General features: G+C 53.0%; 3 protein-coding genes across 4 annotated transcripts in view; all 3 read left to right on the top strand.

Annotated features, from left to right (window-relative positions):
* Positions 1–614: 614 nt before the first annotated feature.
* HYAL2 (hyaluronidase 2) lies at positions 615–3,563 on the top strand. Of its 2 annotated transcripts, none has more exons than XM_053989580.1 (4): positions 615–656; positions 1,175–2,116; positions 2,722–2,811; positions 2,940–3,563. In XM_053989580.1, the coding sequence occupies exons 2-4, from the start codon at positions 1,190–1,192 to the stop codon at positions 3,351–3,353; spliced, it is 1,431 nt and encodes a 476-aa protein (XP_053845555.1). In that variant the 5' UTR covers positions 615–656; positions 1,175–1,189; the 3' UTR covers positions 3,354–3,563. The 2 variants fall into 2 exon arrangements, with proteins under 2 accessions (XP_053845555.1, XP_053845554.1); XM_053989579.1 differs by lacking the exon at positions 615–656 and adding an exon at positions 815–861.
* Positions 3,564–3,753: 190 nt separating this feature from the next.
* HYAL1 (hyaluronidase 1) lies at positions 3,754–6,558 on the top strand. Its single transcript, XM_053989581.1, has 4 exons — positions 3,754–4,046; positions 4,624–5,822; positions 5,945–6,034; positions 6,125–6,558. Exons 2-4 carry the CDS (start codon positions 4,923–4,925, stop codon positions 6,440–6,442), a joined length of 1,308 nt encoding a protein of 435 aa, XP_053845556.1. The 5' UTR covers positions 3,754–4,046; positions 4,624–4,922; the 3' UTR covers positions 6,443–6,558.
* A 10,158-nt stretch (positions 6,559–16,716) lies between these two features.
* Positions 16,717–21,120, top strand: part of LOC128813940 (6-phosphofructo-2-kinase/fructose-2,6-bisphosphatase 4) — a 50,712-nt gene continuing 46,308 nt past the window's right edge. The window contains exon 1 of the mRNA XM_053989414.1: positions 16,717–16,801. Coding sequence (XP_053845389.1) covers positions 16,750–16,801 — 52 coding nt within the window. The 5' untranslated portion in view covers positions 16,717–16,749. The remainder of the gene's footprint in view (positions 16,802–21,120) is intronic.

The following is a 21,120-nucleotide window of genomic DNA, read 5'->3' as shown; positions in this document are numbered from 1 at the left end:
AAACCCACGGGGCCGTGGCTGAGTCAGCAGCACCGATTGCTTTAGCCCTGCACAGGATGTCCTGTCCGGCACAGCACCGCCCTGGGGTCACCACCATCCTGGGGACACTGCTGTTGCAGGGACACTGCTCTTCTGGTGTCACCACCACCTTGAGGACACCAGCATTCTGCCTTGCCAGCACTCTGGAGTCACCACCATTGTAGGATCACTAGCTTTTTAGGGACAACATGATCCTGGCACACCATTCTGGGGTCACCACCATTCCAGAGTCCCCACTTTGGAGTGATGATGATCCTGGGAACACCACCGCCCTGGGGTCACCACCAGTCTGGGGTCACTATGGTTTTGGAGTGACCACGACCCTGGGGATACAACCACTCCCCAGGGGACAGCAGCACCCCTGACACCACCCCCAGCAGCCCGCTGGGGACGGTCCCGTCCCGCGGTCACCGCGGTTTGGGGCCCCCCGGCCCCTCGGCCGCCCCAGCCCCGCGCTCCCCCCGCCGACCGTGGCGCCCCCTGCCGGCCCCAACCGCGGCCCCGCCCCGCCCCCTTCCGCCGCGTGGGGGGGCGGGTCCTCCCGGGCCGTACCAATCGCGGCGGGACAGGGGGATGACTCCCCGGTGCCCGGTGCCCGGTACCGCGGCCCCACGGAGGTGTGTGTGTGCGGCGGGGCTTCGCCGCCGTTCGGAGCCCGGGGCCCCGCGATGGTCGGTGCCACCAGCCCGGCGCGGCGCGGGCGGGGCGCGGGGGCGGGGCCGGCGCCCCCGCGGGTGGTGCGTGCCGGAAGGTTTAAAAGCGGCGGCGGGGGGGCGGCGGCGGTGCTTGAGGAGCCGGCGGCGGGGGATGGCCTGAGGCGCGGTGAGAGCCGCGCGGGGAGCGGGAGCGGAGCGGGGCCGTCGGGGGCCGCGCCCCGGCGCTTTGTCTGCCCGGCTCGAACAAAGGCAGCGCCGCGCCGGCACCCGGGGGAGCACGAGCGGGCGAAGCCGCTTGGGACCGGGATTCCCGAGAACCAGCCCTCGCCCCGGGGCTCTGCCCGCACTCCCCGGGAGCTCTCTGCCCCGGGAGGGGACTTGGATCAGGGTCTGCCTTGGGGGGTGCGGGCAGATCGGCCCCTGCCTGCACCCCCTCCTGCCGGCCCCCCTTTCTGACTCTGTTCTCCCGCCGCCTCCAGGTCCTGTCGGGCAGGATGCGCGGGGGCTGCGCGGCGGCGGTGGCTGTTCCCTGGCTGGCTCTGCTGGCCTTGGCCCGGCAGCCCCCCGAGAAGCCGTCGGCCGCCCCCCATCTCACCCGCCGGCCCTTCCTGGTGGCTTGGAATGTGCCCACCCAGGACTGCAAGCCCCGCTTCCAGGTGTCGTTCGACTTCAGCATCTTCGACCTGTACGCCTCCCCCAACGAGGGCTTCGTGGGGCAGAACCTCACCATTTTCTACAAGGAACGCCTGGGACTCTACCCCTACTACACCCATCAAGGTGTGGCCGTCAATGGTGGTGTCCCCCAAAACAGCAGCCTGTCCGAGCACCTCGCCCGCCTCCAGGAGGGCATCGATAAGTACATCCGCTCATCCACCAAAGAAGGGCTGGCCGTCATCGACTGGGAGGAGTGGCGGCCCGTCTGGGCTCGCAACTGGAAGCCCAAGGATATCTACCGGGAGGCGTCCCAGGAACTGGTGTTACAGCGTCAGCCCACCTGGCCCCCTGAGAAGGTGAACAAGCAGGCAGCGTTTGAGTTCGAGTCGGCTGCCCAGGAGTTCATGGTGAGAACCCTGCGCAAGGCCAAGAGCTTCCGACCCAAACAGCTCTGGGGGTTCTACCTCTTCCCTGACTGCTACAACCACGACTACAGCAAGAACAAGGAGAGCTACACCGGGCAGTGCCCAGATGTGGAGAAGTCTCGCAATGACCAGCTGAAGTGGCTCTGGAAGGAGAGCATGGCGCTCTACCCCTCCATCTACCTCGACCCGCTCCTGGACTCCACTCCTAACAGCCGCAAGTTTGTGCGGGCGCGGGTGATGGAGGCCATGCGCATCTCGCAGAAGCACCACGATGACTACTCCCTACCTGTCTTTGTCTACACCCGGCCCACCTACATCCGCAAGCTGAATGTGCTCAGCCAGGTAGGGCTGTACTACTGAGACTTCCTCATTCCAAGCCCTGGGCATCTGGGCTTTGGGGTCAGCTGAGCTCGTTCCTCTGCCTGTGTGCTGCACCTTGCTCCCATGGAGCAGGGTGGCTCTGGGGGCTGGTGTTGGCACTCATGGTGTTACTGGCACCCCATGGTTTGACTGTTTCCATGTGGTGGGAAGCAGCACCATTTGGCACGGGGCTGGCAGCTGGCCCCAGGGAGCAAGAGGGGGGCCTCCTTTCCTAGGACCTCCAGCTCAACCCCTGTCTGGGCTGGATGATGGGTTGCCACAAATTGTTTCCCTTATGGATGGGATGTCTGGCAGCAGGACTGGCACCAATAGTGATTATCTCCAGGGAAGTGCCTGTACTGCAGGACTCAGGTCCTGGCAGCTGGAACCCTGGGGTGTGTGCTGGCTTAGCCCCTGAGGAGGAGGGCAGTATTGGGAAGCCTTGTCCCCAAGTTGTTGGGACAATCCCTTTTCCCTGGAGCAGGGATTGGATCCCTGATCCTGCAGTGGACACTTTGGAGCACCCTGTGCTGGGGCTGTGGGTGCTGCATGGCTCTGTGGGCGCTAACCAGACCGTGTCCCCACAGGCGGACCTGATCTCCACCATCGGAGAGAGCGCAGCACTGGGTGCAGCTGGGGCCATTTTGTGGGGTGATGCAGTTGACACCAGAAACCGGGTAAGTTTGGGGTCAGTGTGGGATGGGTGGAGAGATCACCTGCCTCAGGGGAGGACCAGTGGCTGAGCTGTCCTCTCCATCTGAGTTAGTTCTCCCTGGGTGACACCCTGGTGCTTCCCTTTCCCTAGGAGTTGTGCCAGTTCATGAAAAACTACCTGGAGGGGGACCTGGGACGCTACGTTGTGAATGTCACGACAGCAGCAGAGCTCTGCAGCACGACGCTGTGCCAGGGCCGGGGTCGCTGCCTGCGCCAGGACAGCCATGCCGATGTCTTCCTCCACCTCAACTCTACCAACTTCCAGCTGCGGCGCCGGGATGCTGACCACCCCGAGCGCCCCCTCTTCTGGGCTGAGGGCCAGCTCTCCTCTGCTGACATACTCTTCCTACGGACCCACTTTCACTGCCACTGCTACCAGGGCTGGCAGGGCAGTGGCTGCCAGACACGCGCTGGCCCCCGCAGCGATGCCCCTGGCCCTTTGGTACCGCTGGGACTTGGGGTGCTGTTGCTGCTTGCAAGCTGGTGCTACCCGCCCCTGGACTGAGCTGCTGCCCCTTTGACTGGTGGTGTAGGAGGAGCCTATTTAAGATATCCCTACCCTGCCTGGGAGGCAGCTAATTATGGAGGGCTGTCCCTCACTGTGGTGGTGTGGGAGAAGAGCTCTGCGGTTGCCCCATCTCTACCCACCCTGCTGCAGTGCAGGTGCCCTTCATGGGGAAGGGGGGAGAAGGGGGACCCCTCTCCTGTTGTAAGGAGAGGGATGGGGGCAAGAGGGACACGGGGGTGGGGAGCGGGTGCTGCGTGGTGCTGATCCCCCGTGTGCTGCCCCACACTGAAGTGCTTTACCTCGAATAAAGCTGGGTCAGACTGAGAGGTGTGGGCTGATTTGGGGCGAGGCGGGCACGGGTCACTCAACTGGCCGACACAACCGCCGGGATGGGGCGGCCGGAAGCGCTGTGTGTTGCTGTGCAGCTCGGGGAAAGCTCTGCTGTGCTGGGAACTGCCCCGCGGAGCCGGAGCCGCTCGGGGAAGGGGCTGGAGGGGCCCCGTGGGGCCGGAGCCCGTGGGCAGCCACGGCCGGGCCACCCACGTGGAGGCTGCGTGCGGCCCCGCCCCGGCCCCGCCCCCAGCGGGATTCCCCGCGTGGCCCTGCCCCGGGCACTGTCCGGGACGCGGGGCTGGATCCCGGGACCGGGATCGCCGCGTGGGGACACCGTGCTGTGCGCCACGGCCGAGGGTAGGTTCAGCCCCGCGGGGCCGGGGATACCCCTGGGCCGCGCCCGCCCCTGAGCTCCGCTGTCCCGCGCCACGAGTGTCCCCCAGCGGTGCCCTCGCGTGGCTCCTTGTCCCCGACACTGCCCTGCTCCGCCTGTGCCCGTGCAGCGTCTCCGGCCACTGCCCTGTCCTGAAGGGTGCCCGTGGGCATGGAGCGGCCCCGCGTGGCACAGCCACCTCCCTGCCCACGCGCCTTGGCTGCGGTGAGAGTCCCCGTGCTGCGCTCTCTGTGGCTGCTGTCCTGTGTTGGGGGTGTCCCCAGGCCGTGCCTTTCTGTGCCTCCTGGCCCCAGGCGTGAGTGTCCCCGGGCCGTGCCCTCCTGTGGCTGCAGTGCCCACACGGGAGTGTCCCCTGCCACCGCGGGCTGTGTCGCGCCGGGTCCTGCCCGGTGCCGTGAGCTCTCTCCCGGCAGTGCCCTCCTCTCGCCAGGGAATGGCTGTCGCTCTCCACTCGGCGAGCGGCGCCCGCCCGGCGCAGCCCGCGTCCATCACCGTGACCTTCGTCCCCCCGCCCCGTCCGTGTCTGTTTTGTCTTTCCAGCGCACTCATCGCCGGCCAGTCATGGGATGTTGACTCTGCGCATTCCTTCCCAGCCGAGCCCGCCGCCGCCGCTCATTACGCGCGGCTGACGCTGCTGTCCCACTCCGGGGCCGCTCTGCTGGGCTCCAGCTGCTGATAAATTCGGGGACTTTGAGGAGGTGGAAGAGGTGACCCTGGGTGACCGGCACCGCTTGGGAACGGAGGTGTGGATTAATGCCGGTCCTGACTTGGGGATAAAAGCTTCAAGGTCTCAGCTCTCCCCAGGCAGCTCCAGGACTCACGCTGAGCACACCAGCATCATGGCATCAGCGTGGTCCTGCTGGGTCCTCCTGCTGCTCCTGCCTGCCCTGACCCACGCTGGAGGGCCTGGTCCTGTCCTCGTCAACCGCCCCTTTGTCACCATCTGGAACATCCCCACTGAGCGCTGCGCCGAGAAGTACAATGTCACCCTCAGCCTGGAGGTCTTTGATGTCTTGGCCAATGACCAGCAGTCCTTCACCGGGCAGGACATCACCCTCTTCTACAGCGACAAGATAGGTCTCTTCCCCTACTACACATCTGAGGGGGTGTCAGTGAATGGGGGGCTCCCCCAAAATGCCAGCCTGGAGGCTCACATCCACCAGGCCACCCAGGACATCAAGGTGACCATGCCCAGCCCTGACTACAGTGGGCTGGCTGTCATCGACTGGGAGAAGTGGCGCCCACTGTGGATCCGCAACTGGGACTCCATGGAGATCTACCGGCAGAAGTCGGAGGAGCTGGTGCAGCAGCAGCACCCGCAGTGGCCTCCCAAGGAGGTGAAGGAGATGGCCAAGCAGCAGTTTGAGAAGAGCGCCTGCGATTTCATGAACAAGACCCTGTGGCTGGGCAAGAGCCTCCGTCCCAGTGCCTACTGGGGCTTCTATGGTTTCCCTGACTGCTACAACAATGACTTTGATAGCCTGCCCTACAACGGGACGTGCCCAGATGTGGAACACCAGAGGAACAAGAATCTGTCCTGGCTCTGGAGGGGCAGTCGGGCACTCTACCCCAGCATCTACCTGCCCCTCTGCCTCAATGGCACCAACAAGGTTCTTGCCTATGTCCGGCACCGCGTGGCCGAGGCTTTTGCTGTCCAGCAGGGAATCCTTGACGGTGGCATCCCCGTCCTGCCCTACACCCAGATCGCCTTCGAGCGCACTCTGGACTTCCTTTCCCAGGTGATGGGGATGTGGGGATAGGGGGCACCTCTTGGACTGATGGGTTGGCACCAAGGAGTCTTTATCTCTGCTGGGGCTATGTGGGGGCTCTGTGCTGACTTCTCCTCTCCCCGTGGGTGCAGGAGGACCTGATGAACACCATCGGGGAGAGCGCGGCTCAGGGTGCTGCTGGCATCATCCTCTGGGGCGGGCTGGACTACAGCACCTCCAAGGTGAGTGCAGACGGTGGCATTGTGTCCCTGTCGGCAGGGACCCCCCAGTCCCTCAGCTGTGCAGGGCTGTGACACTGAATGCCATTGCAGGAGATGTGCCTGAGGCTGAAGGACTACGTGGAGGGGCCCCTGGGCCACTACATTGTCAATGTGACGGCCAGTGCTGACCTGTGCAGCCAGACCCTGTGCTCCGGCCGGGGCCGCTGCGTGCGCCAGGACAAGCAGCAGGGCTACCTCCACCTGGACCCCTCCCGCTTCACCATCGACCTGCATGCTGGCAAGCCCTGGCTGGTGGCTCAGAGCCTGGAGCCTGGGGAGGACATCTCCAAACTGGCCAAGGAGTTCAGCTGCCAGTGCTATGACAAGTGGCAGGGACCCCGCTGTGACAACCGAGGCTTTGCCAAGTGACCCCCCCCACGCAATCCTCTCACCCTGAGGACACTGGGGCAGACAGGACCCTCAGCACCCTTGCCATGGGATTGAGAACCTTACTGTGGGACTCTTAATAAAACCAGAAAGCACCAGCAAGTGTCTCCTTGTCTTCTGCTGCAGCACATTTTGGGGTGGCAGGGTTCTCCTGCAACACCAGTGCTGCCTTGTGATGCTGCCAAGGGCTGTCCTTTGGGCTGGGAGCTTGGGAGGTAATGCCTCAGAGAAACCACAAGGAAAAAAGAAAATTTATGGGAAAGAGGGTATGATGGGGGAAGAGGATGAGAAATGGAAGAATGATGGGGAATGGCCAAAGAGTGGAGGCAAAGGGGGCGAGAAGATGTGATTGTGTGGCTGTAGTTGAGGAGGGTGTGCTCCAACCACTCACTGTGCACAGAGGAGTGGCCTGAAACCAATACCTCCACTTTGATTTTCCCCTGGATAACCATATGCAAAGCAGTTAAGCCCACAAATGATATGCAAAACCACTGATTTCTGTAACCCAGGCCACAGACATAACTGCACCTATTTCAAAGCAGCTGGGAGAAGGCATGAAACCCTGGCCCAGCTGAGATAAAGATGTTGGCATCTTCCTCTGGATGTTCATCTTAGGGTGGGGAAATCACATGCTCATTTCTCTGATTTTAGGCTTGAATTCAGGTAATCTCTCCTTTTGGGGACTGCACTGCATGGCACTCTGTGTGTACTGGGGACTTACAAAGCTGCACCCTTAATTTTTAAGCTGGTTGGTGTAAACTATTGCAGAGGTACTAAATTTCTTATGTTCACTTCTTCTTATTACATTGAGGAGGATCTGAGAAGATACAACTGGAAACATAATTAGGCCTTTGGATTCCCTAGTCACAGCTTTCAGAAACATACACTGTGTTATTTCCAAGCTCTTTGATAAGCTGGGGGCCCCTGAAAAAATTAGTCATAATTGGATTTTGGCCCAGAATTAATAGTTTTATTTAATTCTTATAGAGATAGCTTGGTAGATGTTGTATGTTAATACTGGAAACAATATTATCTTAGTATTTTTCGTATGTGAAATGTGATTTAACTTAAATGAGCACTCAAACACGCTCCTCCCAAGCTGCAGGAAATTTGATATTTGCCCTGTATTAAATGCTGAAATGGAAAGCAAAGTTCACCTTGCTATTCACACAAAGAAAATTACCATGAATTTCAAGTCCTCCTTATGCCTGGAAGGGATCAGAGCTGTGTGCTTGTAACTTCAGGTAATTTAATATGCTTCAAGTATTCAGCTACTGGTGCCTAACTGGGGGCTGGTCTGAGGTTCTCCTGGACAGTATTATCTCAATCCATTAACCAAACTAAGCACTGAGGTGGGCATCAGGAAAGAGACCTCTCCATTTCCTCAGGAGCTGCAGAAGCTCTGGCACTGTCAGAAGCCACTGAAGCCCTGCAGAAACCCTGTCTCCAGGTGTGAGTTTGTGGCTTTTCTTAAAGAAAAGTAAGGCTGGGAAGTGACAGACTTCCCTTATTTCTTGAAACAGCTCCTTGTCTTGTTATTGAAGTAATGCAAACTTAGGCATGAATGCAGTTTGCCACTTTCAAATAATAGCTTTGAATGTGTAAGAGGATTTGCTTTATTCATCCTACTTATTGTAGCTCTTCTGTCCTTGCCCCTCACACTGTATCTAAAACCACCCAAGACACTGGATTTCATGTAATTTAGCTTGTCTTGCTTCACTCTGAGGAATGGAGACTAGAAAGGCACTGCATGTGGTGCCAGCAGACAACGTGGAAGCACTGAACATCTGCTGGGTTGTTTTTTCCAGGTCTGAAAACCTGTCCATGTGTGGAGCTGTGCAAACCCAGCCTGCTGGAGCCAGCCCACGCTCGGCTGGGGCGTGCTGGAGAGCAGCCAGCAGCAATCCAGGCACGGGCCTTTGTGTGGGTCACATTTCTGCCTCTCGGTGGGATGTGCTCACGGTGCTGTCACAGCAGCTCCTGTTTTCCATGCTCTGGGTGACTGACAAACCTGCTGTGTGCAGAGCTTGCTTGTCCACTGCATTACAGGCTTCACACTAAATCAATTTCTAGGCTTTTTCCACGTGCTGCTCTAAGAAATGAGGGAAGACTGTCACTTAGAACTGTTCTTCCATTGCCAGGTTTTTCATTTCTATGGCTCATTATTTTCTGTCTACGTTGCTTAAGGCTCATATCTCCACAAATAATCCTAGTATTTACCATAGTTAACTGTCCCAAGCAGAGAGAATTGAACTGCTGAGTGCTCTGAAGATAGAATGACAATTTTGCAATCCAGAATGAAGATACTTGTAGTGAGGAGCCTTTAAATGCTTTGATGTAACCAGGACATTAGTTCAGCTGAAGGGTAAGGTGTAGCTTAAATCTTGCAAAAAAACAGATGGAAGGAAGCCCTTCCAAGCAATTCACAGGCTTTTCAGATACAAACAGGAAATCAGTGGCCTGTTATTTGCCTAATAAGAAAAGTTCTCATCTGCCTTGTTTCCCTGACTAAAATACTCAGAATCTGTAGAGAGAGATATTTCCCAGGTTGTCAGAAATCAGTTTAGTCTGACAGTAAGACATTGTATTCAGTTTTGTCTTGGATTAACAGCCCACACCTATGGTTAGATGACCAAGGAGGTGATGTATTTTGAGACTCCAGAAATTGTTTTAGGACACCACTAGCTATCATTTGCTGCTGTATTTCACTTCATCCAAAGATCCGGACTGAAGCCATAAAACTAAAATTGGGAGTATGTGAACAGGTCCTTCCAGACCACTTCTGCATCTCTTCCAGCTGGATGCTGAGCTTCTCCTGATACACAAGTACAAACCTCTCTTGGAAGAAATAAAACCTTCCCAAAAGCAGATCACAGCAACTCTATGTCTTGAAATTAAAGAGATGGCATGTGAGTCTTTAAAATGCCCTTTATTCCATTCGCATTGCAGCCGAGGCTTGTGGCACACAGGGCTGGTCACTCAGAGCTCAGGTTGCTTTGTGGGCGTGCAAACACACGGCAGCTTAAAGGCAGAGAGGAGGGCTGGGTGCTCCGCCAGCCCGGGGCAGGTTTTGGTCACTCTGTTTGGCTGCAGCTGCAGAAAGTCCCCCCTAACTCCCGAACTCACACTGCTCTGCTGTGCCCAAAGCTTCCAGGTGAGCGGCTCAGCCAGCAGGAGCAGCTAAGGGGACTCAGAGGTACCTCAGAGAAACATGAGACCAGGAGGAGGAGGAGGCAGCAGCACAGAAACTGCCTCCAATGACACTTGAGCAGCTTGAGGGGCTACCCAGAGCAGCAGAGGTTTCAGTGGCTTTGAATAAAGCATCCCCCATATGCCAGTAGCATTGAGGGTGTGCACAAGGCTTCATTGCTCTCCTATTAATGCTTTTAACTAAAACTTGCCACTTCTTTTCCACGTGCAATGTCAAAGTTCACTTCTGATTATTGTTTCAAAAGTCAAACATCAGCTCCTGCAGAAATAATTTCCAGAGCTTGAATGCAAGACTCTATCCCCACCCCCCTCAGGGTCACTTGGAGCAGCACCGACTTGAACACAAAGTTTTCAAGCTACCAGTTACCTAAAGAGAAAGTGGCTCTTTCTTACACTGCCTTTGTATCTCTGTATCTCTGTTTTGTCTGAAAATCACCCACTCCAAACCTTTTCCCGTGCTCAGGTATTTCTAGAAAAGATGTGAAAAGATTTATAAAAAACAAACCATATTTAAGAAAGATCTAAAGTAGTGGTCAGGAGCCACAGACTCTGCTACTGCCCTGGACCTGACATCCCTTGTTTCCGAGAACTAGCAGGAATATCAGCCTTCATTCCTCTGATTCATCAGATTGCAATTTCAGAAGTTACTTGAAAAAAACAAAAGTAAGCCCCGAAGCACCGTTTGTGGGCTCCCAGCGAGTGTTTAAACATCCAGCACAAACAGCAGACCTTGCTTTATGTTCTACAAATAAAAATGCCTCTGCGCTTGAGAACGTGTCCCGCTTTGTTCCAGAACTTTTTAAATCTGCCATTCCTGGGGCTGGGCAGCAGAGCAGGACTTTACCACAAGAATGTGGGTGCAGCAGCAGCTCCTTCTGGAGTGCTCCAGGCCAGCCTGAGGCAGGGCTGGTGTGTGGGGTGCAAGGGCTTCCACGTTTTCTGCTTGAGGAAAGTCCAGTTTGTGTTTATCACTGCTGCTGGGACTGTCAGGGGCAGAACACTTGTCCTGTTTGCAGCATCTCCGCAGCTCTGATTTGGCAGCAGCTTCCCTCCTAATTATTTTCCACCCTGGGGCTTTAGAACAGGCTGATCAGTGTCCTGTGCTGGCATTAGTAAATCAGCAGGAGCGTTATCAACAGCCCGAGGAGGGTCAGAGTGAGGTCCTGGGAGTGCTTCCAGTGAAGCCGCTGGCTTGCACTGTATAAAACACCTTGGAAACTCATTTTCCTCCAGTAACATGTTAAGCACAAAGCCATATAGTGCTCCAAACCCTGCTCTAATCTGCTGGTGCAGACTTCAAGCAAACACCAAACAATATAGCAAAACATTTTGTGGGAACTGTCCTGCATTTCACTGTAACTTCTCAAGAGGAAAAATTTGATTTGACAGGTTACTGGTCCAATTCCCCAATTAAGACATAAACAGTTGTAATCCTCTGTGCTGTTGGGCAGAGTTCAAGGTTAGTTTCAGCAAAAACAAACCAAGTTAGAATTGAAGCAGGGGAAAAAAAGCAACCCAAAATTTTGGAGGCAGAACCTGCCCACAGTGCAAAGCATATATTCTTTATTATCTTATTTGTTTTAATACACACCAAGTGATACCTGCACACAGCAGATACCAGCTGAGATAACAGGAAGGGAGTTCAATATTTAAGGCTTGGCTTCTCTCACCATAGCAACAAATCTGTAAGGAGAGTAAGAGGACATGGGTAACTGGCAGCATCCAGCCCAGCAAGGGCAGTGGGGCAGGCTGTGAATCCCTCAGTCCCCCACGGTGCCCCATGCAGAACCCCCGAGGATGTCTGACCACAAGCAGCCGGCGTGCCCTGGGGAGTGTGTGCTGTGCAAATCATCGGCAGAGCAAACACACAGGTAGGTGTTTGCTTCCTTGTCCTCCAGGCAGCTGGGAAAGAGGGTGGCCTCTGTTGAATCGTATTTTCCTCTTATAAAATAGTGGAGGTGGTGACCCTTGAATGTGGGTCTGCTCTCCCTGGCTGCATAAATCAGCTCCTGGGGCTCAAGTGACTCTTCACAGTCACTGGCCTAGAACAGAAGAGCCCTCCAAAGGTACCCTTTCCTCTCTGCATCTCTGCCACTCTACCAAAATCAGTTGGATGAAACAGATTCTCTGTTATAAATCCATGCTGCATTTATTCACGTGGACAAACACCTACGTTGCTTTTTATTTCATGGATTAACACTTGTTCATCCACTGATAGAATTTGTTGAATCAGTAATTGCATTCAGATTGAATGAAATAACTTGAAAATCTGTCCCATCAGTGTCTGAAACCAGGTGAGCCCAAGAAGAATAGCCACCAAAATGTACTTGAAGCTAATCTTCATGATATTGGTCAGAAGAGTCATGAAACATTTTCCACTTCAGTTATGACTAGAAGGCATAGTATGAATGCTAATTTTCTGCCAGCTAAAAAAAAAAATAAGCACCTTATCTTTGTTTTCTAAGCAAGGAAAAATTATTTCTACCTATGCAGGTTTATCACAAAATACCTACCAATAACCAAGAGTAAGGGGATTAATCTTTAAAATGCCCTGATCTGGGTTCTTGGTAGATAAATTGATGTAAGAGTTATTTTAACAAGGCAGTTAATTGATGAGGAATCCCCAGGTTAGAAGAGACACACACCAGAGTATTCATTTCCATTATGGCCCAAGCTCATCATTTATTTCTTCTATCACCCAGACACTGGTGGAAAGAAATGCAACACCAATGCAAGCAATTTGCCAAAAAATGTGCTTAATATAATATTTATATAATCTTCTTACATGCTGCCTGTTGTGAAGGGGAGCTGTGATTAAAGATACATTTTTTCTTAGTCAAAGGTTATGGAAAATCTCAGTTGTCTGGGATCAAGAAGCAACACTTGACTACAGCTGCACATACAAAAACTGAGCAGCGTAAAAATAGCGCAACAAGCACTCCAGCAATGCACATAACAAGATTTGCCTCTCCCAAAGAGCCTGAGAAAGGCCAGGCAAGCTCTTGGGGTCTGACCAGACTGGAGATGAGAATTCTCAAGGCTTCCCAAACATCTTAAGTCTCCAGTCTTGGGGTACCTTAACATGCTCCTATGCTTCAGGACAAGGACATACCTGATTTTTAAAGATCTTATAGTCTAGACAAAAGAAACAGTTCAGAGAAAGGGAAAAAAAGGTACAGCATGACCACAAGGTGACTACATGAATAATTGTATTAACTTTTGCTTGCTGGTTCACCTGTTGGTTTCTTCCTTTTATTCTTCTCCTGCACACATACAGTTTGGGTAAAGATTGGAAATATATCTTTAAGAAAGAATTGTGTTATCTGGCTGAACTGAATGCAGTGCAATCCTGCACGTGGCCATTTTCCAAGGAATTTAACAAAGCACCCAACAGCTGAAACCTCCCAATGAAGCTGAGGAACAAAAATCCAGTTGATTTACTCATCTTTAAATTATTGTCATCCAGAGGTAAAACTTACTGGCTCACATTAGAGCAGGAGGAATGTGACCTGTGAAAAACACAGTCAATAGGATTGGTGTCCCCAGGCAGTGCAGGCCTGCCCCAGCCATGTTGCTCTGATAAGCCCCATCAGATGATTTCCCTTGCCAAGCAGCTGAAGGAAAAATGTATTTTTTGTGGCCTTCTCTTCAGTTCTTTGAAACCACAAAGCCACATGCAGGGAAAAATATTTTCCAAGGCTTGTAAGTGCAGCAATTTTTCCAATTTAATTATTTTTGAGAAAGGCACAGGACTAAGTCAAACATTTTCCAAATGGATGACCCTGCTTGCTCAGTTTATCCAAGAACAAGCAAGGGTCAAACATCCCAGGCAGAAACTGTGAGTTTACCTTGAACAGGCTTCTCTCCTGCTGAGTTCTCCTAAATGCAAATGAATTATCAGATTTATTTTTTTCCCCTCATGAATCTGTTCCTAGTTCCACTTGCCAAATTAACTTCACCTCACCAATTTGGACAAAATCTCAACAACCTCATTAGTGGTTGGCTACACAGATCTTGATCAAAACCCAAGATTTCTAGCAAGTTTAGCTGTTAATACTTGCACTGGTTTATCAGTGATTTAATGTGCTTTGTTTTTAGGAACACTGAAGTCCTCTGCACAGTTAGGACCCTGCAGTACAGCTTTTGTGGGAGGCAGCTGCTGCACACAAAGGCCAAGGTGTGCCTTCCCACCTTGGAAAAAATGCTGTGGAGGAGGATAAGCAGAGGAGAAAAAGCAGAAGAGAAAAAGCACAGGCAGAAAGGGCTGTTTGGTGCCCCGTGAGGCTCTGCCAGCAGCAGGGCAGGGTTACAGGCTGCCTGCACCGCTGCTGCTCGGCACCTTTTGTTCTGCCAGAAGGAGTGGAGGTTTCTGGCTGACACTGAGCCACATCTCGCTGCCCAGTGGGGCAGGGGGGTCACTCTGAACCTTTTCACCAACATCAAGCTGTAAGGAATCCTTGCAGATGGGTGGTTTTGTTGGATTTTCTTTGTTTTTCTGGCCAAGGACAGGAGGGTGAGCTGCTGCAGTGCCCAGCCCTCTGAGCTCCATTTCTGGCTGTGCCTCACTACCTGCTGCTTCACGCCAGCTGCAAAAAAATCTTTTTTGCTTTTTTTTTTTTTTTTTTAATAAAACAGGGATAATGTTTCACTAAGCCGAGAAACTGTGACTAAAAGATGTTTCACGGGGAGAGCAGATGAAACAAAGGGCCTCTCTCCTATCCCAGGGCTCAGAATTGTACGATATTTCTTTCAGAGAAATTCTCAAACAACTCCAGTGGCCCTTGCTTCAAGCTGGAAGCAGTTGGTGACCAAAAGCAGAGTTAACTCAACCCAGTTTTGAGCTGTGCCATCCGTGTCAGTGACAAATGCTCTGCTACAGAACAGCACAGGGACATGGTGGCTCTGAGTACCCACACATCATCCCACTCCTTCATGCTCTTTGCAGTGGACAACAAAGTTTGCTAATGTAGAAAAGGCCACAGTTATGTAAAGTCACTTGAGGTCCTTAGAAGATAAGGCAAATTAGTCGTTAATACTCCAGATGAAATCATAGAGAGTTAATAAGGATTAAGTACTGTCCAGAAGGTGACACAGGTGACTTCCATCTCCACAGACCCAACACCTGCACTATGGCACCTCGAGAAGCCGTTCAGCTCTAGGGGCTGCACAAGGAGCTGGATCTTTGACAGTTCCCCGGAAGAAAAGGAATTTTCCCCAGCATTGCACCAACAGTGATACGCTTTTCTCTTGTGTTTGCCCTCAGCTGTGACAGCCTAGCATTGGAGAAGCAGTAGGGGTCTGGCCTCAGACCAAAGTAACCCAGTCCTTGTTCTGAGTCACCACACACACACGTGAAGGAAGGGATACCAGGCATCCTGCCGAGTTTCCTCATTGCAGGAGACATCATCACCTGCAGATAAGCATGCAATACTCCTTGTCTAAAAAACCCACACCAACAAACCAGCCTTTCTTTCATGTGGCTTAATTTCTATAAGCAATTCTGAAGTTGTACTTTATTAACTGAAGTTTTAAAGCATCAGGTGATGCCCAAGCAGAGCCAACATAGTTGTAATTCTGATGTTGCCAGTGTGGGTCTGAAACCAGCTGCCCAGACAGAAAACTTGAAGTTTACTCTAAGTGAACTTGGAGACAACTATATCACTTGGAGGCAACTTGGGATGCAGGATGGAGGTGTGTCGGTAAATGAAAAGACATCCTAACAAGGTAAAGAAAATTTGCATGTGAATTTTATGCAAAACCAAAAAGAAACACCTTAACTCCATTGCTTATGTTTACCATTTTCATCTTAAAAGGGGAATTATTACTGATTTTTCACTAGTAAGTGGATTTAGACTGATGCTTCCTTAATCTTCCTTCATTTTCTGTTTGGCCCCTCTCTCATCTGCAGTGGTGTTTCCCCCTCCCCACACTTGTGCTCGCCTATCTCTGCAGGCCAAAGGCACAGGCAGTCAGATAACTCTCCTGAGCACCGTGCTGCCTCTCCAGCTCCTCACCCCAGTGCAGGACACTCAGTGTGATAACAGCTCTGAAGCTTCTGCACACACCCATTTCTTTCATGCCTGCCTCGGGGGGACAGCCTAACAAAATTACAGAGCCGTGAGGAAAGGCAACCACAAAAATAACGTGTCCCAACCTGAACAACATAACAAACGCACTTCAGTATCACCCCGAGGACGGTATAAAGACCTAGAGGATTTTTGTCATTAAGCTCAAGCTTGTGTCATGGGGAATGCCGTGTGTGTCCTCAGGGATGCTGTATGGCAAGGGCAGCGCAATCTGCAGCCCGGAGCGGGCGGGCGCCTGTGCCCTGAGCGCACGTAGAGCCTCTGTGTGCCCAGACTGGCTTCACCGGGACCGCTCCGGCTCCCTGGGGGTGGATCCCGGCCCTGGCTCCTCTCCTTGCCCTGCCTGACGCTGTCGGCGGGGTGAGCTCGGCTGGGTCAGCGCCGGGTCACCTCTGGCTCCGCGGAGAAGCTGCGCGGGTGCTGCTGAGCCTGGCCGAGGGCTTGCTGCCGAGCAGAGCCCCGTCCCTCCGGCCGCTGCCGGCCCTCACCCCCTGCCCCCGGCTGCATCCACACCCAGCTCTCCAAAATGGCTACAGCCGGCCCACCTCCCTCACGTCTACTTGATTTTGACTTATCAATTTGTTTATTTTAAATTTCGTCTCGTCTTAACAAAACACGAAGCCCCGGGGAGCAGACAGCGGAGGGACGGCCGCGGTCGCGGCAGGGAGCGGGCGATGGGGCGCGGGCTGCGAGCAGGGGCTGCGGGGCGGGAGGTGCAGGGGGTACAAGGGCTGCAGGAGGTGCGGTGCGGGGGGTGCGGAGGTTCCGCGGCCGTGCCCGCACAGCGGTGCGGGAGCTGCTCCCCCAAACCCCTCCGCGGGCCGCGGGCCGCGGGGCGGAGCGGGGGCTCCCGGCGGGGCGGGGGCTGCCCGGGGCCGGTCCCTCCGCCCCGCCCCGCGCGGGGCGCGCACACCCGCGGGCAGCTCCGCGGGGCTCCCCGCGGCCCTGCGCTCCGTGCCAGCCTCCGCCGGAGCGGAGCCCAGCCCGCCGCCCATGTGGGGCTGCCGCCGCCGCGGCCGCTGCCCGCAGGGCCGGCGCTGCCGAGGTAGGACCCCCGGGACCCCCGGGGCCCCCGCGGGAGCGGGGCCGCGCCGCCGCTTCTCCCCTCCCGCCCCCGGCTTCCCACCCGCGGGGCGGCCCCCGAGAGACCCGCGCGCGGTCAGGGCAGGGCTGAACGGGGAAGGTGGTGTTTTCCTGCAGCCCTGGTCGGGGGTTTTCCCTCCCGGCTCCACCGAGGAGTGAGGGTGCCCGGCATCTCGGAAAGCTCGGCCGGTGCGAAATGGGAATTGCGGGCTCTGCTGGAGCAGCCCTGGGTGAAGGAAGGGTTGGGAGATGTGGCGTGGAAAGAGGGAATCGTAGTGTAGCAGCAGCTGTTTGCTTGTCGAGTTATTTTTGGAGATTGCTGTGCTGTGATGGACTTTTTTTTTTCCAACTGTCTGTAGGAAGGCGGGTTTTCATCTCACTCCTCCAAGCCTTGGTGCTCTCCATTTGCCGAGGAAGGGTGTAAAAGCAGTGCTTTGGCAAATACTGAGCGAACTGGTTAGCTTTTCTTCCCTTATTCCTAAGGGCGACTCCATAAAAAGCACATAATCTGCACCTTTTTTATCTTCCTTCGTGAGATTTGGCTGCTGGCTCGTTGGGGCCTTCCTTGGAAAGGGCTGGCTCTCCCTGGGGACCGAGGTCTGGCGTGTTTGTCAGGCACTTTGTGTAATACAGGGTGACAGCTGTGATGCAAGTGCACCAAAACTTCTGCCCGTAGCCTTAGTCATGGTTATGCTTGGATATAATTTCCCCACTTCTTAGGAAAATTGTATTATGTAGGCTGGGAGATAAACGGGGCGGTGCTGCTGCCGTGGGGCAGGATGGGGAGGCAGAGATGGATGTGGCAGTGAGGGTGTTGTGCTCGGGTTTGGTAACGGGACCAGGAGCCCGAGCTGCCCGGTGCCACACAAAACTGGGTGTCACCGAGTGCACAGTGGCTGTGGCTCCTGCCCAGTGAGTCACAGGCTTGCTCTTGTTTACAGCCATCCCTTTGCTTCTGCCAGCCTTACAGTGGGCAGCTGCCTGCTTCCTCCACACCACCCCAGGGCACGGAGAGGGCTTTCAGTGGGGATGGCGTTTCAGAGCCTCTCGGACTAGCAGGGGGACCCCCATTCAGCTGTTGAAAGGTGCTGATGGCCGTTGCTTTGTGGCCGAACAAAAACCCTTCGCTGTCCCTTCTGTCATTCCCACGATGCTTGTGCTGGTGTCTTCCATGAGCAGGGATTTGTTGGCTGTGCCAGGGGAATTGCATACTGCCCTTGCTGCTCTTGTCAACCCCTGGCTCCTTCTTGGCTTTGTAGCAGGTCCCTTGGTGCTCGTGTGGCACTCCGAGATGTGAGGAGGAAAAATAAAGACATTAATACTTGAAGAAACATGAAAACTCTTTAAGATTTTTCAATACTTAAAGACATTAATTCTAAATCAAACTTTTTATATTGGCAAATGCCAGAGAAACCAGTTCATTTGAGGCAAAAACATACTAAACCAGCTATAACTTGGAGCAATCCCATAAATACATTATTGATTTTGTAGTGCTTTGCGTAGACCTGAAGATGGGACTGAATAAATGCCCGTTGTGGTTCTCCTGGTGCTCGTCCAGCATGTTGCAGAGCAGTTTGCAAAGTTTCCAATAAGTTTGCTTAATGTGACCTTACTCAGTTCCGAGGCACTCCCATAATTATGGCTGCAATTAAAGGCAGTAACATCCATTTACATAAGATGCCAGTCCTTTTAAATCAGTGCATCATCTAATGAGAGCATTCATGTAGGGATAGCTGTGCAGGATGAGGACCCAAAGCTGAGAGCATTTTGGGGAGGATTTGGTTTCAGAACTTTCTTGAGGTCATTCAAAGGAAGGATCTGCTATGAAATAGGACATTTTGTTATGAAAATGGTCTGATTTATAAATATAACCCTTACCAACAGCAGGATGTTGTTGAATTGAGCGATTGTAACGCTTCATTTTTTTAATGTATCATCCATCCAATTAAAAAAAAATCAGCCTGGTTGCAACAATATTTTTCTCAATTTGATTGCGTCAATGTTCCTTCTGCATTTATGAGTAAGAGATTTGGTAAATCCAACTTGTGGACAGTATTTAATTGCTGGTGAAGCACTATGGATGTGTTCTGAATGGCTCACTGGACTTGCATGGTTTCCTTGGGGTTTAACCTCTGCATATGCTGCCCACAGATTTTCCCTTGAGATAAATATAAATCTTAGACTTGAAGTGCTGGAAAAGATCACATATTTGGGGAATGCTTTGGCCTTCTGGAAGAAATGACCTGGTGGAGTATTCCCAGCTTCCCACTCTATATGTTTTGTTCTGTTTCTCTTTTTTCGTTTGCTTTAAGTTGTTGAATATGGTGTAAGCTTGTGGCCCCACACCCTGGGTGGAGCTTCTTGGGAAGAGTCACAAGGTCAGTGTAGTAGAAAGGGTAAAAATTGTCAAAATACAAGTGAGGAGGCACCGGCTGTGAGCCTGAGAAGTGCAGGGTTCCTTGGGTCTGCACCGGTTTTCCCCAGAAGCCATTTTTGCCCATTATAAGATAAATAATTAGTCTGTTAACCTTTTCTCACAGGCAAAGTGCTTGGCTTGCGGTGTCTGAGACCATAAGAGGTTAAGTAATTAAATTGTGAAAGGCAGTAAAAGAGAATAATCAACTCCAAACTCCCTAGACTGTCTAGTTGGGCTCTCCAGTGTCTAAAATTAAGTAATTTAGGTTGATTCCTGATTTCACTAGATTTTTACCAGGCATTTAAAGTGGGGCTGCAGGAGAGAGCCCCGTGTTGCTTCACACAGGTTGTTATTTCCAGCAGTGGTGGATTGGTTTTGGGCATGGTTTGGTCGTGCAGAGGGGCAGGGGCAGCTCTGGCCTGGGCTGCTCTGACAAGGCTCCAGCGTGGGGCCGGGGTTCCTTCTAAACCAGCCTTGTTCCTGTGTGCCTGCCAAGACCTGGCCCTAAGTTTTGTAATCACTCACTGATTATGAATCCTAATCTCCAGACGTACTGTACCTGTTACCTGCTGAGGTGCTGACCTGGGCAAGTAAAATCACAGGATGGTTTGGGTTGGAAGGGACCTTAAAGTTCATCCCATCTCACCCTCTGCTTGGGCACGGACACCTTGCACTGTCCCAGGCTGCTGAGGTCCCATCCCACCTGGCCTTGGACATTTCCAGGGATGGGGCAGCCACAGCTTCTCTGGGCAACCTGTGCCAGGGCCTCCCCAGCCTCACGGGGAAGAATTTATTCCTAATATCCCATCTAGCCCTGCCCTCTGGCAGTTTAAAGCCATTCCCCCTTGTCCTGCCACTCCGTGCCCTTGTCAAAAGTCCCTCTGCAGCTCTCTTTAGGCACTGGAAGGTGCTCTGATACCTCCCAGAACCTTCTTTTCTCCAAAATCACTCTGATGTGCTGAGCCTGTGAATTTGTGTCCATGCAAAGAGAAGAAATTATTGGGGTTTTTTGAGTAAAATATGTCAACTTACCTGTGCTATTACAACAGTGCAGTTTTAGGTGCCTTTAGGGTTGTGTTTTGATTCTGCCAAACTTATCTCTCATTTGAGAAGCTGCTGCGTGAGGGACTGTCCTGCGTGTTGGTGTCTGCAACATTTAAGGGTCTGAAGTAATGCTCTGGAATTAATCCTGAAGCCCTGAGCTGCCATGAACACGTATGATGAGTCTCTTAATTGCAACTGACTTGTATCCATGTGATGGATAAAAAGGATGTTTTGCAAACGTTTTATTAATAAAACGGGATGGATTTGTCATGGGTGCCCTTGTAGGAATGATGTCCCTGCTACATTGAAACGTGGAATTTAAAGCTGTAATTTCTGCACTCGGATATCTGAAATGCCTGCATGGCATTAGTTTCCAGGTGATTCAGTATGTTACTATATTGTTTACAGGCCATGCACAAGTAGGAAAATGTGGGAAAAAATAAAAACCAAAAAAGGTGAATAAAGGGTTTTGAGTTCTTGCCTCTTTTTGACTCTGAAGGTGAGCTAGAGTTGCCCGAACTCCTTCCTGAGTGGCTATTTTTAAAACATTTCCTTCTGTTTCTGCATGGCGCCCTGTCTTTGTGCGGAGCTGGTTTCACACATGTTGAGCCTGGGCACTGCCGGGGGAGCTGTGTGATCCAGGCTCCTGGCACTGTTCTCCTCTGAGCAGGAGCAGAGCCTCACAACAGCCCCGCATCTGCTGCGGGCTCCGTGCCTGTCACCAGAGTGACACCTAAAAATGGCTGGGACGTGCCTAAAAATGGCTGGGACGTGCTATTCCTGCCAGGCTGGGAAAAGCCACTCGTGGTGCTGCTGCTCTG

Source organism: Vidua macroura, chromosome 13, assembly GCF_024509145.1.
Source record: "Vidua macroura isolate BioBank_ID:100142 chromosome 13, ASM2450914v1, whole genome shotgun sequence".
Taxonomy (NCBI): Eukaryota; Metazoa; Chordata; class Aves; order Passeriformes; family Viduidae; genus Vidua; species Vidua macroura.
The sequence above is the reverse complement of the archived record's forward strand: the minus strand, read 5'-3'. Positions and strand labels throughout refer to the sequence as shown.

What these genes read in the sequence shown, in the direction of transcription:
- HYAL2 (XM_053989580.1), top strand. Translation starts at nt 1,190, where the DNA reads ATGCGCGGGGGCTGCGCGGCGGCGGTGGCTGTTCCCTGGCTGGCTCTG. An exon ending in AGCTGAATGTGCTCAGCCAG is followed by an intron (nt 2,117 to 2,721) that starts GTAGGGCTGTAC and finishes GTGTCCCCACAG; the next exon opens with GCGGACCTGATCTCCACCAT. An exon ending in CAGTTGACACCAGAAACCGG is followed by an intron (nt 2,812 to 2,939) that starts GTAAGTTTGGGG and finishes CCCTTTCCCTAG; the next exon opens with GAGTTGTGCCAGTTCATGAA.
- HYAL1 (XM_053989581.1), top strand. Translation starts at nt 4,923, where the DNA reads ATGGCATCAGCGTGGTCCTGCTGGGTCCTCCTGCTGCTCCTGCCTGCC. An exon ending in CTCTGGACTTCCTTTCCCAG is followed by an intron (nt 5,823 to 5,944) that starts GTGATGGGGATG and finishes CCGTGGGTGCAG; the next exon opens with GAGGACCTGATGAACACCAT. An exon ending in TGGACTACAGCACCTCCAAG is followed by an intron (nt 6,035 to 6,124) that starts GTGAGTGCAGAC and finishes ATGCCATTGCAG; the next exon opens with GAGATGTGCCTGAGGCTGAA.